This window comes from Taeniopygia guttata, chromosome 13 (genome assembly GCF_048771995.1).
Source record: "Taeniopygia guttata chromosome 13, bTaeGut7.mat, whole genome shotgun sequence".
Lineage (NCBI taxonomy): Eukaryota > Metazoa > Chordata > Aves > Passeriformes > Estrildidae > Taeniopygia > Taeniopygia guttata.
In genome coordinates, this window is record NC_133038.1 from 5777828 (window position 1) to 5792223 (window position 14396).

Below are 14396 nucleotides of genomic sequence, written 5' to 3' on the forward strand. Positions count from 1 at the left end.
TTAGCTGCTGTGTTTGTGTACACAGCCCACTGCTGACACAGATCTCTTAATCCCCCTGCCTGTGTCCCACGGCCGTGCTTGTACAGCGCTGGCCAGGGCTGGGTGCTGGCACTGCACTTTGCTGAAGCCCTTTTACCTCTGACTGGCTGATCAGCTGCTGACAGGGTGTTATCAGAGGCTGTGGTGGGTGCAGTGGCAGTGCCAGCATCCTGCCTACTGGTGACTGTCCCCAGCTTGACTTGGTGGCACCAGGGCAGACTGCCAGGGGGTCAGAAGAGTTGGGGTATGTTGCTCTAAGCTTTGGCATTGCTTTGTTCCAAGTTATCATCTCTCTCACTCCATGGGCTTCAGCTCGGAGGTGGAGGTGGCTCAGCTCACAGGTCAGCTCACAGCAGGTTTTTTTTGCACCAGTGAAATATTTGGGAAAGCAAACACAAATCTGGTGAGGCTGAACGGGAGTCACAGGCAGAGGGACTGGCTTGAGGCAGAGCACAGGTGAGGGGAGGAGATGCTCTTCCCATGGGGATGTCCCCTCCATGCACCCTAGGTGCTGGCAGCATGGGACAGCTGTGCTGCTGCTGGGGGAGCATCTGTGCAGGATGGAGCCTTCCCAAGTCATAGCATGGGGAGAAAAGGCAGGAAAAGCTGTTCAGCACTGAAATGTTCCTGCAATGAAACAGGGATGGGAGCTCCATATGCAGTGGAGGAAGAACCTTGTGATACCAGGAGTACAACAGGCCCACACAGCACATCCCAAGGTGCAAGGAAGTTCATTTAGTCATGCCTGGGGTCAAGTAGTGTCAGGCATGGAGCTGCCCCTGCTCCAGCCCCTTTGTTTAAGTGCACAGGGCAGCTCTTGGACACGGAGATGTGCTGTGCCCTCCTGGGGTCCTTTGTCACTCATGGTGTGATGGCTGGTGCTCAGGGCCGGCTGGACAGGGAGTGGGTGTGTGCTGACCCTCTGCTGAGGGTCACAGGAACTCTGTGGGACCTGAACTCTGTGTGGGACAGCTGGCCAGGCAGCTCAGCTCCACCACTCCAGACTGGCTCTTGATGGGGTTCCTGCCTGGTTCCACCTCCTCTGGTACCCCCACGAGGCCTGTTGGAGTCCAGGCTGCTGGCTGCTTGTGCCTGGCTCCAGTCAAGGTGGCTGCAAAAGTGGAAAGGAAAGCATTGTGATAGGATGCCCAGTGCCCTGAAAAGTTGGGGGGCAGAAATCTGAACTCTTGCACACAAAAGAGCAAAATTTTTTTAACTTCTCCCTATTTCTCAGTTCCCTGGCTATCCAAGGAGGAGAACAGCACCTGCTGGATCTGCTCCTACTGGTGCAACACACAAATCCCAGCGTGTTGCCTGCCAGGGAAACACCCAGCAGTGATGTCCTTGTGCTGTGGGTCAGGTTAGGATTTGAATGGCAAAGCCCAGGGCTTTGCTTTGACTGCAGAGGGGTAAAACAATATTTAAATAACTGCCAGCCACTGGAAGGAGCAGAAGTCCCAGGGGAAAAGAGAGAATTTGTGGCTGTGTGTGGCTGACGGCTTCATCATGAATGTACAACCTGCAACGGGAGCGAGTGAAGCTGCTGGGAGCTGCCTCTGATTTAGTATTTCATAACTTTGGTGGCTGGCTCCAAGCATTTTGGCTGTTAATTATCCTTAGGTGCTTAGAGGAAAATACCCCAGCAATTCCACCCATCAATCTTATTGATTCTCACCTTGAGTCTTTGGGAGCTTTTAGGGCACCTGCACAAGCTGCCAGTGTTTGAATTAATTGAGCTCTGTGGAACAGCCACTGGCTGGTGCCTTCCTGCACATCAGGCACAAGGCAGAAAGATGTATGACCCTGGCCAGTGCTGGTGCAAGGAATGGATGGCAGGGAAATACAAATTCCTGGGAATCACAGCACATTGCCAGCGTGCTTTGTTTCTCCACAGCAATGGCACATCCTTGGGTGAGCTGAGTCAGGGACCTCTGGCACTGCTGTGGGTGGTTGAGACCTGGGAAGGATGCAGGATCTCATCTGAAGCACGTGGAGCTTAAGGCATCATGAACAAGGGTAGTAGAGCTCTTATATCTCTTTTTGTAGAAGTGTCTGAAATATTTCTGCTGAAATTCCTGATGGCAGAGGGGTGGCATGGATGGTACATATCCTTCAGAGAAAATATCAGGTTCAGTGGTCAAGTTATGTCATGTTTTCACATGCTCCTGGAAATGGAAGTGGTTTAGGGGACATAAGAAACCTTGGGTTAATATATCTCCAGCAAAATCTACAAGGTGAGAAATTGTGTTCTAGAGGAGGTATTGCTTTCCAAGGCCCACACCATCAATAACTAGGAAATGGGGAAATTTTTCTCAAGCAGTCAAGATTATTTACTGGCTTTGGGGGAGTCCTACAAGAACTGTGGCTCTTTGAGGGAAAAGTTGTGAGGATAAAAGCAGTTATGTATCATTAGACATCCCCTCCTCCAACCCACTTATTAAAAACACGCAAAAGCTGCATAACAGGCTTCAGATTTTAATCACAGGATATTTGCTCACATTTCAATCTAACTTCCTAGCACCAGGAAAATCCATGGGGTGCACTCTCAGACATGAACACATCTGCAGCACCATTTCCCAGTGTGCAGAGCAGGGGTGGAAGCAGTGAGGGGCCAGCAGCTCTGGGAGCTGGTTCCTACCCCAGGCATGGCAGAGTGCCCTGAGAGCACAGTGCCTTTGGCTGGGCTGCAGCACCAAACCACCAAGCCCCTGGGCTGTGAGGTCCTGCTAAGTGAAAGCACTTTTTAATGGGGATGTAATGGAACTCGTTAGTGTCTGCTGTTTTATTACACAGGTTGAAAATTACTTATTGGTGGGAATGCACTCACTCTTCACGCTGATCCTTCATATGCTTTGCTGGAAGGGTCCAAGTGAATTAATCTCAGAGCCAGGGAGTGTCTTCCATCTCTCTGGATCGCATGGCTGCAGATAGATATGGGGCTGTCTGGAGCACTCAGTGTGTTCTCACCCCTGTGCCCTGGCAGCAGAAGTGCAGGCGCTGAGATAGCTGCTCTGGCTGTGCTTTGTGCTTTAGTGCATGGTCCCTCACTCCAGAGCAGGGGTGGAAGCTCTGGGGTTAAAAACACAGGGCAAGGAGAGGCTAAAATCTAGGTTAAACTGGGGAATGTTGGTGCTCTCTCTGGCAGAAACCTGCAAGAATGGACACCTTCCTCTGGTTGTGAGCTAAAGCAGGTCAAAATGGGATATTTTGAGTAGTAGAATAAAAGGTTTAGGTGTTTAATTTTAAAAGTACTCAAGTCCTTTGTGATGGCCACTATGTGCCACTAATAGGTGTCTGCTGGTTGGAGGCGCTTGCCATGGCAGAGTCACAGGGATTTGCTGGCAGCCTGCCCTCAGCCCCACTCACCAGTGGCACAGCAAATTGGGACTGAAATTTGGGCTTCCACTGTTTTGTGGGAAAGAATCTCACCCAGACTGAAAAGGTTGGGTCAGAGTACCCTGATGAAGAATTTCAGGGCAAGCTGAGTATTTTTCAATGGAAAACTGTCAGGATTTCTGAAATTAAAAATTCCCATTTGAATTTGAGGGTTGTAACTGTTGGCCTAGAGTCCTGAGAATGGTTCTGCACCAGCATACCACCCTCTTCTCAGAGTGAAGATCCTTCTCTTCTAGGAAAGAGCTGTGGGTGTCCTTTGAAAAGCTTTTCCCTGTGGGCACCAGCAGTTGGATGGTCAGACTGCTTTTACAAGTCCATTGGGAGCAGGACTTCGACATCCCTCAGGGGCAGTTGGGTTTGCTGGAGGGCAACATTGCAGGGCTGCTGCAGGAAAGTCAGCCCAACCTTGTGTGCATTGTCCCTGACAGTGCTTCTGCCCGGCAGGGTTCATGGAGCAATAACAACCACATAAATAAGTCAAAGCATATGACTCAGGATAGGAAGCTTGGACTTTCCCGGAAAAATCCTCTTTTGCACAGCGTTAAAGATGCCTGAGCCTTAATATTCTGCCATCCACGTGTAAAGCTTGGGCATCTCACCAGGGAACAGCGTGACCAGCACTGGCAGCAGGCAAACTGGGCTGGAGGTGCTGGGGAAAGAAAATTCCCTTGGGAAGCACACATCAAGGTCTGCACAGCCTGGATGCAGGGAAAGGAGGTGTGATAGGAGTGTGCTGCAGCGAGCGGCACTCAGGGCCAGACTAGAGCAAAGGTGAAACTGCAGGAAAGAAACACTTTTAACGGCGACCTCGTGGCCACGGCGCTGGACAAAATTAGGCAGGTGGAACCTGAGAAAGGGGCTGAGCTACCAGCCAAACAGGATGGTGAAGTTAAGGAGCATATCAGTCACATCGGCTGCTTTGTGCTCCTCGCCATGCACAGGCCTTGCTCCAGGCCACTGAACTAAAGCTGTTCCCAAAGGGAAGGCTGGGCCCCTAGGTGAGCTTGCCAGACCAGCAGAAATGAAGCTGGGGATATTCCAGCCAAGCAAGACTCAGAGATGCTCAGAGACATTAATGGCCACCATCAAAGAATCTTTAAACCTTCAGGCCAGCACCAAAGCAGCCGGCTGTCTGTGATAAATATGCAAGCCACGCTTCAGTCGGGGAGAAATAAATAAGCTGTTGTACAGGGAGCAAGGGAGGTGGGGAGCTCCTGCCCAAATCACTGCTCAGCAGAGGAGTTTCCCTGGAGACTGCTTCCTCAGAGCCTGCGCAGGGCCAGCACAGGGCCGGGAGGCAGCACCCAGAGCTGCTTGATGTGGTCTGGGCAGGCACAGGGACACTTCTGGGCGAAGGATGGGGCGGAGAAGCAGGATTGGGGATGCCAGTCAGGTGCTTTTGTTGAATTTGGGGAAAGCAGAGATGGATTAGTTGCCAGTGAACTGTGCTGCAGAAATGTGGAGACTCCTTGGCTGCCTCTCAGCAAGCCCCTGGAGGGAGGAGCAGAATATCCAAGTGGACGCTGGGCAGAGCAGGGGAAGATGGGCCCAGCAGAGGTGAGGACACCAAGGGAGGAGTGGAGGACACGGAGCTTGCTGGACACGGCCAGCGTGTTTACAGCAGCGGGAGGTGGTGCACACCCAGCTTCCCTGGCCATGGAGGATGGGTGTTTGAGAGCTGACCTGCCAAGGTGGTGTTCCCTATAGCTGATTCAAGAAACCTGCACGGACACCTCTCTCCCCCCCTCACCCTTGCTCATGCATTTATTTTCTAACTCTGAAAATCTGCCGGGGTTTGGGCTGGCTGGGCACTGCATAGGGGTGAGACTCGCCCAGCTCCCTCCTGCCTGGCAGCTCTGGAGACAGTTTGGCTCTTGGCCACCGCGGGCTCGTTCCTGCTCACGTGGCAGCAGAGCAGCATCCCAAAGGGAGCGAGCTGGAACTCTGCACCCTGGCTGGGGACAGGTGAGGGACACCAACGGCCTGCAGGTCCCCTGGCTACAGCCACCTTCCTCACCCAGCCGTGCTCCCCACGCCAGGACCTGCTCCTAGAGAGGGTGTAGGTGGGAGACTGGCTGGGAGCTGTGCAGCTCCAAGTCACACTCATGAGGAGCCCCCAGCACATCAGGGACTGGGCACAGGAGCACAGGATGTGGCTTGGGTTACTGCAGCTCAGGTATTGAGCCAGCCAGGACAGCAGACCTCTCTTCTGGAGTTATATTTGAAGTTCCTTTTGGAATTTTACTGGTCAAATTCTTGAATGATTTGGGATAAATGCTGGTGATCCCAGAGGCTGTGGCACAGGAGGGTATTCTCTGAGCTAAAAGCTTGGGTACCAGGGCACACACAGAGCAGAGATGGTCTCAGTGGAGCATCCCTGAACAGCCTGGGACTCCCTCTATGGATCCACCATGATGCTGTTGCCCTTCCAAATGTTGTGCTGAGCTCATGTTTGTTTCTCACTTTCTTCTTTCCTTCCAACAGTGAAATCAGCTTTTCATCCTTCTCCACGCATCAGCAGCTGGCAGCTACATCTTCAGTGCCTTGTCATGCTGACGGGTCTCCTGCAGGGATTGCATAGATGTGTCCCTGGGGCTGCAGGACATGCTGGGACTTCCAGATGAACCTTTCCAGGCAGAAGCAGAGTGGTGTGCTCGCTGTGATGAGGGAAGAGGCTGGGAGAAGCTCGCATTTAATACAAAAGGCATCAAGTAAGGGCTGCTGTGAATTAGGCAGGTTGTGCTAAATGGTATTGGCAGTGCAAGTTGCCTTTTAAATGTGTATAATTCATGTGCACATACACACACGGTCTGCAGTCGCTGTCTTGCTGCCTGCAAGAATTGAGGACAAGTACCAGGAATATTCAATGATGGTGATGAGCAAGTGACATTCTATCAGCTAGAGAGCAATTAAATATTTTAGCCTACTCAAACAAAGGTTTTGCTGGGCAGAGGAGATGAGAGGTGGTTTCTCCCTCATCAATGTGCATAAATATCTAAAGGGAGGAGCCAAGCACACGGAGCAGGGCTCTTCTCGGTGGTGCTGAGCAATAGGACACATGCAATAGGCAAAAATTGATGCACAGGAAATTCCACCTGGATATAAGGAAGAACTTCTTTACTGTGCAGTGACCCACACTGGAACAGAGAGTAGAGAGGCTGCGGGGTCTCCCTCACTGGAGATACTCAAGAACCGTTTGGATGCAATCCTGTGCCATGTGCTCTGGGACAGCCCTGTTTTTACAGAGAGGTGGGACCAGCTGGCCCAACCCGGCCGTTTCTGTGGTTCCGTGATTCCCCAGGACACGCACCGCGTCCCTTTCTGCACTTTCCAACCACGTTATCCGGTTATCCCCAGGCGTGGGTGACCGAGAGCATCCCTACCCCTCGGCTCCTGGCTGATGCCGCCGGGGGCTCGGGGGCTCCACCGGTGCGTTCGCTCCCGTACTCCCCGAGCCGGCAGCGGTTCCCATGGCCCCAACCCGATCTCTCCGAGCCGGGCAGCGAGGCCGGGCTGTCGGGAAGGGGCCGGAGCCCTTTAAACCCCCCGGTTCCCTCCCCCCCAGCCCAGCCCAGCCCGGCCCAGCCCAGCCCAGCCGGGCGTTGCATCAGGCCCGTGCGCGCCGCCGGCCGCCCCGCGGGGGCGCGCCCCGCGCCGCCCCTCCCCTCGCCGGCGGCGCGCACGGGCGGGCGGTGCGCGCCCCCGCGGCAGTCGCGTGGTCCCCGCGCGGCTCCATATTGCGGCGGCACCGGGGTCGGGGGGTTCCCGGCGGGGCTCGGGGGCGCGCAGATGGCGACGCAGGTGGAGGCGCTGCTGCCCGGCACGGCCCCGCTGCTGCCCGCCGAGGAGCGCGCCCTGGTGCTGAAGCCGCCGCAGGACGGCGGCCGGGAGAAGGGCGAGCCGCCCATGGGCCCCGACGGCGGGCCGGCGGCGCCGAGGCCGCCCAGCGCCAAGCAGCAGAAGGAGGAGAGCAACAACCAGGAGAAGGAGAGCCTGCTGAGGGCCGGCGGCGAGGCGGAGGACGGCGGCGAGGCGGGCGGCGCGGGGCGCCGGGAGTTCATCGAGGCCCCGCCGCCCAAGGTGAACCCCTGGACGAAGAACGCGCCGGCCGTGAACGGGCAGTCGCCTCCCGGTGGGTGCTCGGGGGTCGCTGGGAGCGGGGCGGGGGGGCCCGGCCGCGCCGCCGACCGCGCCCCGGGCGGCCGCGCCATGCGGCACACGCGGCGTGGGGCCGCGCCCGCGGCCTGCGGGGCCCGGCGGGGCGGGGGAGCGGCGGCGCGGCCGCGGCCACGAGGCGGGGGGGGCAGCGCGGCCCGGCCATGCGGCGGCGAGCGGAGGGGCCGGGGGCCCGGTGGCGGCGGCGGCGGTGGCGGCGGGCGGGCCCGGCGGCGGACACGCGGCCCCCCCCTCCCTTCCCCTCCCGCTCCCGGCATTCCGCCGCAGCAGCGCCGACAACGTGGTCGGTCCCCGGCGTGCGGCTCCCCCGGGAGCGCGGCCCCGCCGCCCCCGCGGGGGCCTTGCCCGGGCCGCGGCCTGCGCTGCCCACGTGTGCGCGGCCGCGGCTCCCCCGCGCAGGCCGCGCCGCCTTTCTCTGCCGACTCATGGCGGCGGCGGGGCCGGGGGCCGCGGCCGAGCGCCGCTCTGCCCGGCGCGCTCGCTGCCCCGGGCTGGGGGCGGGTGCAGAACGGGGGTCCCCGAAAAGGGAAGCGGAGGGGGCTGCGCTGTCCAAATCGCGCTTGGAACCCGGTGCTGTCGTCAGCAGAGGCTGAAACTGCAGAACACCATTTCCTCGCCTGTCGGGATGAGTGTTGCGCTCCTCTCGTACCTGCTTCAAGTGAATTGGGAGTAGGGGAAAACCGCAGAAGTTTTCACTAAGCGTCTTGTTTGGGAAAGACTTAATCTCTTTCTACATGTCTCTGTTAGCTCTGAAATCACGCTGCCATATGTGCCGTCAGATTCCCAATTACTGTACGTGCCAGTGTTTTGTAAGAACTGTTACTACCTAGCATGGTGATTCATCCGAGTTATTGATCTCTGGGAGATGGACAGCTCTGCAATTTCTACCTGGAAAGCTGTCATCTTAATTGGAAGTAAAGAGGACAAGTTAATCGTGCCAAGTAGAAGTCTGTGTTTGGATTGTTTGGTTTGTCATTGTAGTCATGGACATAAGCAAAGCTTAAGGAAATCCAGGGTAGCGTTGCTGTCTGCATTCACCTCGTGCGTTATGACACAAAACTGGTCACATCGCTCCTTTGTGTGAAGGTTACACTCTATTGTGATTCCTTCTGAGATAACGATCCCGAGAAATAAACCAGAAAACGCAAAACTGCAAGGTTGAGTGTTCGTGTTTGAGTCTCCTGCGTAAGGAGTGCCCAGATTCATTACCAGCCTCATCCGTTGCAAAGGTGTGTGATTTGTCAGAGTCAGTAGCAACGAGGCAGCTGCCCAACACAAGCAGGGGGCCCTTGCAGCTCCTGGGATGATTATTTGAGGGAGAGGGTGAGGGTGTGTCATTAGCATGTCCACGAAGTTGTAGGGTAAGGGAGTAATGCTGCAGCACTCAGAATTGTCCTTGGGTCCAGCACAGTTGTCTCTGTATTCTCAAAGGTGTTTAAAAATTGAATTTGTTAGTGGTGTGTTCTGGGACGCTAGGCAGCAGCGACTGGTTCCAGCAGTGCCCCCAGTGCTGCTGCCCGCCTCTCCTCTCTTGGGCCATTGTTTCTTTTGCTGCGTGTTCATTAGCAGAAGAGAAAACGTGTAAAATAAACACGGCTGGTGAGCTCCCACGAGAGGCAGGCTGGCAGCTGACCTTGCCTGGCAGGCCTGCACCCAGGCACCTTCTTGTAGAGTTTGCAGGCTCAAACTGTGTCTTCATTCCATTGGGTGGAGGATTTGTTTTGGCAGACACTTACCGAAAAAGATCTGGAGCATGAATTTGTGTGAAAGAATCAGCTGGTGAGGTGAGTTGTCATGTTGTGATGTTGTAGTGACCTCCAGGAGGATGACCCAAGGAAAGCCACTCTTTTTCTATGCTTGAAGTGAATTGAGAGATTCTGAACTCTGGAAAGTCACTACTGTAAGTCTTTAGTTTTTCAGCAGAGCTTAACAAGGCCTTTGCTCATAATCCAGCAGTGTTCCCAGTGCAGTACTTGTGTGCTGGAGATACTAAATGTTTGCAGTCCTGATCCACCAGAGGTAGTGAGGAGACCAGAGAGCGTAGTGCAGACAGCTCTGTAAAGATAAAGGGATCCTTCTATGACTTGTTTTACAGGCTTTGAAAGCCCTAACTTTTTTATAATGATTATATTAATTATAGACCCACAGAGCAGATTTAATGGACAAGACCTTCTCCTTAGGTGTCCCTGCATTCTGCAATGGCCTGCGTTGGAATTGATGCTTAGAAAAGTAAAAGCATTGAGCTCAGGGAAAACAGCTGCCTACAAGATCTTGGTGAGTTTCTGCTGTTCTTGTTGGACTATGGGTAGGGAAGAGCTTAACACCACCTCCAGGTGGTCGAAACACCAGCTTGTTTGAGCTGTTTGACTCGCCCCTGCTGGGCTAGTTCGGTGCATTAGGGGCCTGACACAGGGACTGAAGAACAGGGTTATTTTCTCATGGATTAGGATTTACCTTTAGAAGTTTGTGCCATGCCTACCTGCTGCAGTATTTTTATGCTCAAAGTTGGCAGTGAAGGCCGTAATATAATAGGATATTTGAGCAAACGTTTCTGCTTTTTCAGGAAGGAAGGCTCTTGAAGTGAAGCCTCTCCTTGCTTCTTAACCTCCCAAAAGCACAACAGCTTTGGCAGTAAGTGGGGCAACCATTAGGTCGAGTTAAACGTCATTGATACTGCTGAGGCTCTGGAGCAGCACACCAGAAAACTTTCGTGGTTTCTCGACAAGATGCACATTACCTTTTTATTCATGTGTGTTTCTGTCAGAGGAGAGGGGGGATCCTTTGAGTCCTGAGTATGCATGGTCCTGTCCCATGTGGCAAGGCTTGTACTTGGCACTGCTGACTGCTTGTGAGGGACGCTGCAAAACTGTAATGATGCCTCGTTTTCACTCTCTAATGATCTAGTAGCAAGGTCTGCGTGACCATGCCCTCGTTATTGCATGTTCTCTTCTTATCATGTAAATAAATGCAGCCAGCAGCCTGACTGACACATGATGGTAGTGTATGTGTGTCTGTAGTAGTGAAGGAAACGTTTTCTGGCAAAACCAGCTTTGCACTACTGGCTATAAACCAAATTCAAAGTGTTTTCTTCAGTTCTTCTGTAGATGAGAAGTGTGGCTTGCAGTTAAAACAGCTCGACCTTCTGGAACGTGTTGTACTCCTCCGCTGTGCCCTGCACCAGGGCTGATGTAAGCATTGGTGTGGACAGGTGTTAACAGCACCCGGTTTTGAAAACCTGCTGGATGCATTTCAAGAAATGTTGCATCAAGGCACTTGGCACTTCTTTATTGTTAAAGCCATTTACATCTTGGAAGTAAGAGCATGCAGGTTTTAATGACTGGCACTGCAATTGCTGAGCTTTGCCTGGGCTAACTTTTAAAATTCTCCTTGTAAGTGCTTGGCCAGGGGAAGCAGTGTATTTCCTAGTGGAGATGCAGGAGGTGCTTTGATTTCTTGAGTAGAGTTTCCTGCATGCTGTTTGGCAAACGTGCTGGGTGGATAAGCAGTACTTTCAAGAAGGCACACCTTCGTTGCTAGCAGCAAGCACCAGGGGTGAGCTATTGTTGAGAGTGCATGTTGCTTTATGCCTGAGCAGAGTCTGACTTGGCTACCGGTACTGAGGAGAAGTCAGGGGAAGGAATTCAATTTGTCTTCACATTAGCATCTCACCCCTTGCTGACTAACTCCCCATAGGGCTTTCCTTGAAATCAGCCTTCAGTACAGGAGATAAGATGGATGAGAAGCTTGCTTTAGCATTGGCATTTCTTCGTGTTCAGAGTAGACACACACATCTGCTTGCTCAGGTATCCAGCTTGGTAGTCCTGCACACACCTATTTCCAAAGTGTTGGGCAATTCTCACTCTGTCGTGGCATGTAGTTGTGGAGCTCTTCTGGCTGTTGCAACAAAGCTGCTATCGCAGCAGAAGGCCTCCCCTCCACCACCCCAAGTTTCCTCTCCAAACTCCTGTTTTTGTTCCAATCCCACAACTCAACGTTCGAGTAACTCTTCCCATCTTATTGGGGAGTATAAGGGCAACTGGAACTTGTTGCTCCAAAAAAAAAACCGTGAGGCTTAGTGTTTTCCCTCCCCCACATACCTTTGCCCTTCAGCTTTGTGCTGGACCTTTGCCCTGTTCTGCACTGTTTGTTTCGGGCAGAGAAGGCTGGGGAATGCAGCACAGCTCCTGGGAGCTGACTCACTGGCCCTGTTTGCTGGGCTTCAGTGCCTGCTTCTGCTGCGACCTCCAGTTCCAAACTGCCAGGTCCAAGGCATCGCTGAAGGATTCTCTCCAGCCATCTCCATACCCTCACAGCTCTTCTTTTAAACTTCATATTGCTCATTGCGCCATGGATATTTCCACCGCAGCTGGGACGGCAGGCGGACTTCATGCGAATGTGAAGACAAATTGAATCCAGAAAGCAGGACTGGAAATGGGGGCACTGGGGCTGCAATGCTCTGCTCTCCCTTCCAGATTATGACACCGGATCTATTTACTGTGCCTGAACAGTGTGAAATTATCTTCAGGGCAATGCCAAATGCAGACTTGGATAGCGTTAGGTTGCTCTTTACATACTTGAGCCTATAATGAATCTCCAGCACTATCTCTGTGGTTGTGCTTGTTTGGCAAAATAAGGAATGGGCATTTTAGCAGAAAGCTGTTCTTGCTGTTGAGATCAGACTGAACATTTTAACCCTCACAGTTATTACAGGTGCTCTTTCCCTAGGTCCAGTTGGGTCAGAGGAGCTTTGTTCATTCCCAACCGCAACATGCATTTACATTATGGTCTTTAATATGTTACTTATCCTTTGGTCATCCTAGCACTACTGAAGCCTTTGCTAACTTCCTACCAAGGGCCTGAGTCTCCACGCTGCTGGCTCTGACAAATCCCTGGCTTGCTGTGTACACACGGAGCTTGGGGAAAGAGGTGATGCAACCTTGATGACACCGGCTGAGCTCTCCCATGGTGATAGTGCTGTCTAGGTGGAGCTTTTCATGGCCAAGAAGTTGTCTCCTGGGGTTGGCTAAAGCTCTGGGTGGATCTCTGGGTGGACAACTCTGTGGTCTCTGGCATGGTCAGCTCTACATTTCTTCCTTTTCTCACTTGAAATTGGGCTTTGGTTCCACTCGTTCTGCAGGTCCAGGGCCTTGTAAGTGAGGTCTGAATTGAGCTGGGAGACTTATAGCCTTGCATTGAAATAACTGGTTAATCTGAATATCTTGTATCAAATGATGCAGCTGCACGACTTGAGGTCAGAGGAAAGGGAAAATAAGGCTTTCAAAGAAGTTGGTGCAGTCCTGGGAGAACTTAGCTATTTGTGTATTTAGGTAATGCTAATGGGTGACCAGAACAAATGGCAACTTAATTTGGCCTTAAATAAATAAATTACTAGACTTCTGTGTGGGGAAAATTTTGGGTTAGGGTCGGGTTGGATTGCTTGGCAAACAGAGTAGTGGGTGTGCACATGAATGTTGCACAGCTATGGAGCAAAAACTGGCACGAGGCATTTGGTGGAAATAGGTTTGCTGATAGCAATTCTAATGCTGTGCAAGATAAACTTTTGTTTTTGGGAAAGGTTGTGGAAACTGTGGTCAAGTATCGACATGTTTCTAAAGGGAGGCTCATCCTGTAATTGGAGGTTCCCAGAAGATCCTCTTAATTGAACTTGCCTCTATCAGAGCACGCATTTGTACTGAAGTCTGGGGGGGGCTCGTGGGTGGATTGCCTCTCCCGAGCAAACTGGTGTGTGATGTGTTGTGGCTCTGCTGGGTTCAGTGTTGCACAGGCTGATGGTGCCATCCTTAGCGGGTCATCCTGCCCAGCGTTGGTCTGACACTTGCTGGGGGTATTGCCAGGATCAAGAGCTCTTGCTGCAGCATTCAAGCTACGTGTACTGGGGGATGTTCTGCTGAGACATGCAAGGAGAAGGGCTGGGAACTGGCTGATCTAATACCTGCTTTATCAGTGAGTTACCTTCACTCTTCTTCTGGAGCAAAGCTGACTTTGGAGCAGAAGCTTCCCTTGACACTTCCATGTGTTTCAGGGCTGCATGGGAACACACAGCAGGGTTCAGTGCTCTGCAGTGGTTGTGATTTTATTTTTATTTTGTGGGTTTGAGTCCTTTGTTCCTTTGTGTGGTGACAAACCATAAGGTATGGTAGAGTTCTCTTCTGCAGACTGATGGTGTGTTGGAGGTCACCATGGTGGCCCTGGCTGGGTTGGGTGCTCTGTCACAGCAGGCCAGGTGGAAACCTAAATTTCCTTTAGAAGTGGTCAAAGAGGGTGGTTGTTGGTGTGATGCCACTCAGTCTGATTGTGGTGACATTCAGAGGTGACACAAATGCCCTTTGCTCTTTTGATCTAGAAAATGTTTCTCTGGTTTCTCCAGAGTATGTGTGACACTCACAGTGTGCTGGCGGGCACAGCGTGCCCTGACCTGTGCTCCTGGGGAAGCACATTTGCTTCCTGCTGGACACCCCTTGAAGTGGCTGGGAACAGGTCTGCAACCTGCTGCTCTAGCAGCTGCTGCTCTCCACTCCCAATTTGCTCTCCAAAGCTGCCCTGGCCGCTGATGACCCAGGAGAGGCATCCCTGCCGCACCAGGAAGATGTTGGAGGAGAAGCATCTCTGGTGCTCCTCAGTGTCACTCGTTTGATCTCTGTTAGCTCTGCAGTGATCCCTTGGTGACCGTGGCAGCCGGGACAAATGGGGGCTCAGCTGGGGCTTGTGAACCTCACAGTCCTTGACACACGAGGCAGAGTAAAGCACGACTGGGAAGCTGGACA

General features: G+C 53.0%; 1 protein-coding gene and 1 long non-coding RNA gene across 5 annotated transcripts in view; both read left to right on the plus strand.

Moving 5' to 3' along the window:
- Nucleotides 1–3840: 3840 nt before the first annotated feature.
- LOC115497134 (uncharacterized) lies at nt 3841–6162 on the plus strand. The gene is made up of 2 exons (XR_003962713.4): nt 3841–4992; nt 5920–6162. It is a non-coding gene; the product is annotated as an uncharacterized lncRNA (long non-coding RNA).
- Nucleotides 6163–7095: 933 nt separating this feature from the next.
- Nucleotides 7096–14396, plus strand: part of LARP1 (La ribonucleoprotein 1, translational regulator) — a 40010-nt gene continuing 32709 nt past the window's right edge. For 3 of the 4 annotated variants that reach the window (XM_030284183.4, XM_072935347.1, XM_072935349.1), the window contains exon 1: nt 7096–7567. In XM_030284183.4, coding sequence (XP_030140043.4) covers nt 7225–7567 — 343 coding nt within the window. In that variant the 5' untranslated portion in view covers nt 7096–7224. The remainder of the gene's footprint in view (nt 7568–14396) is intronic. The other variant, XM_030284181.4, reaches the window with a different exon arrangement.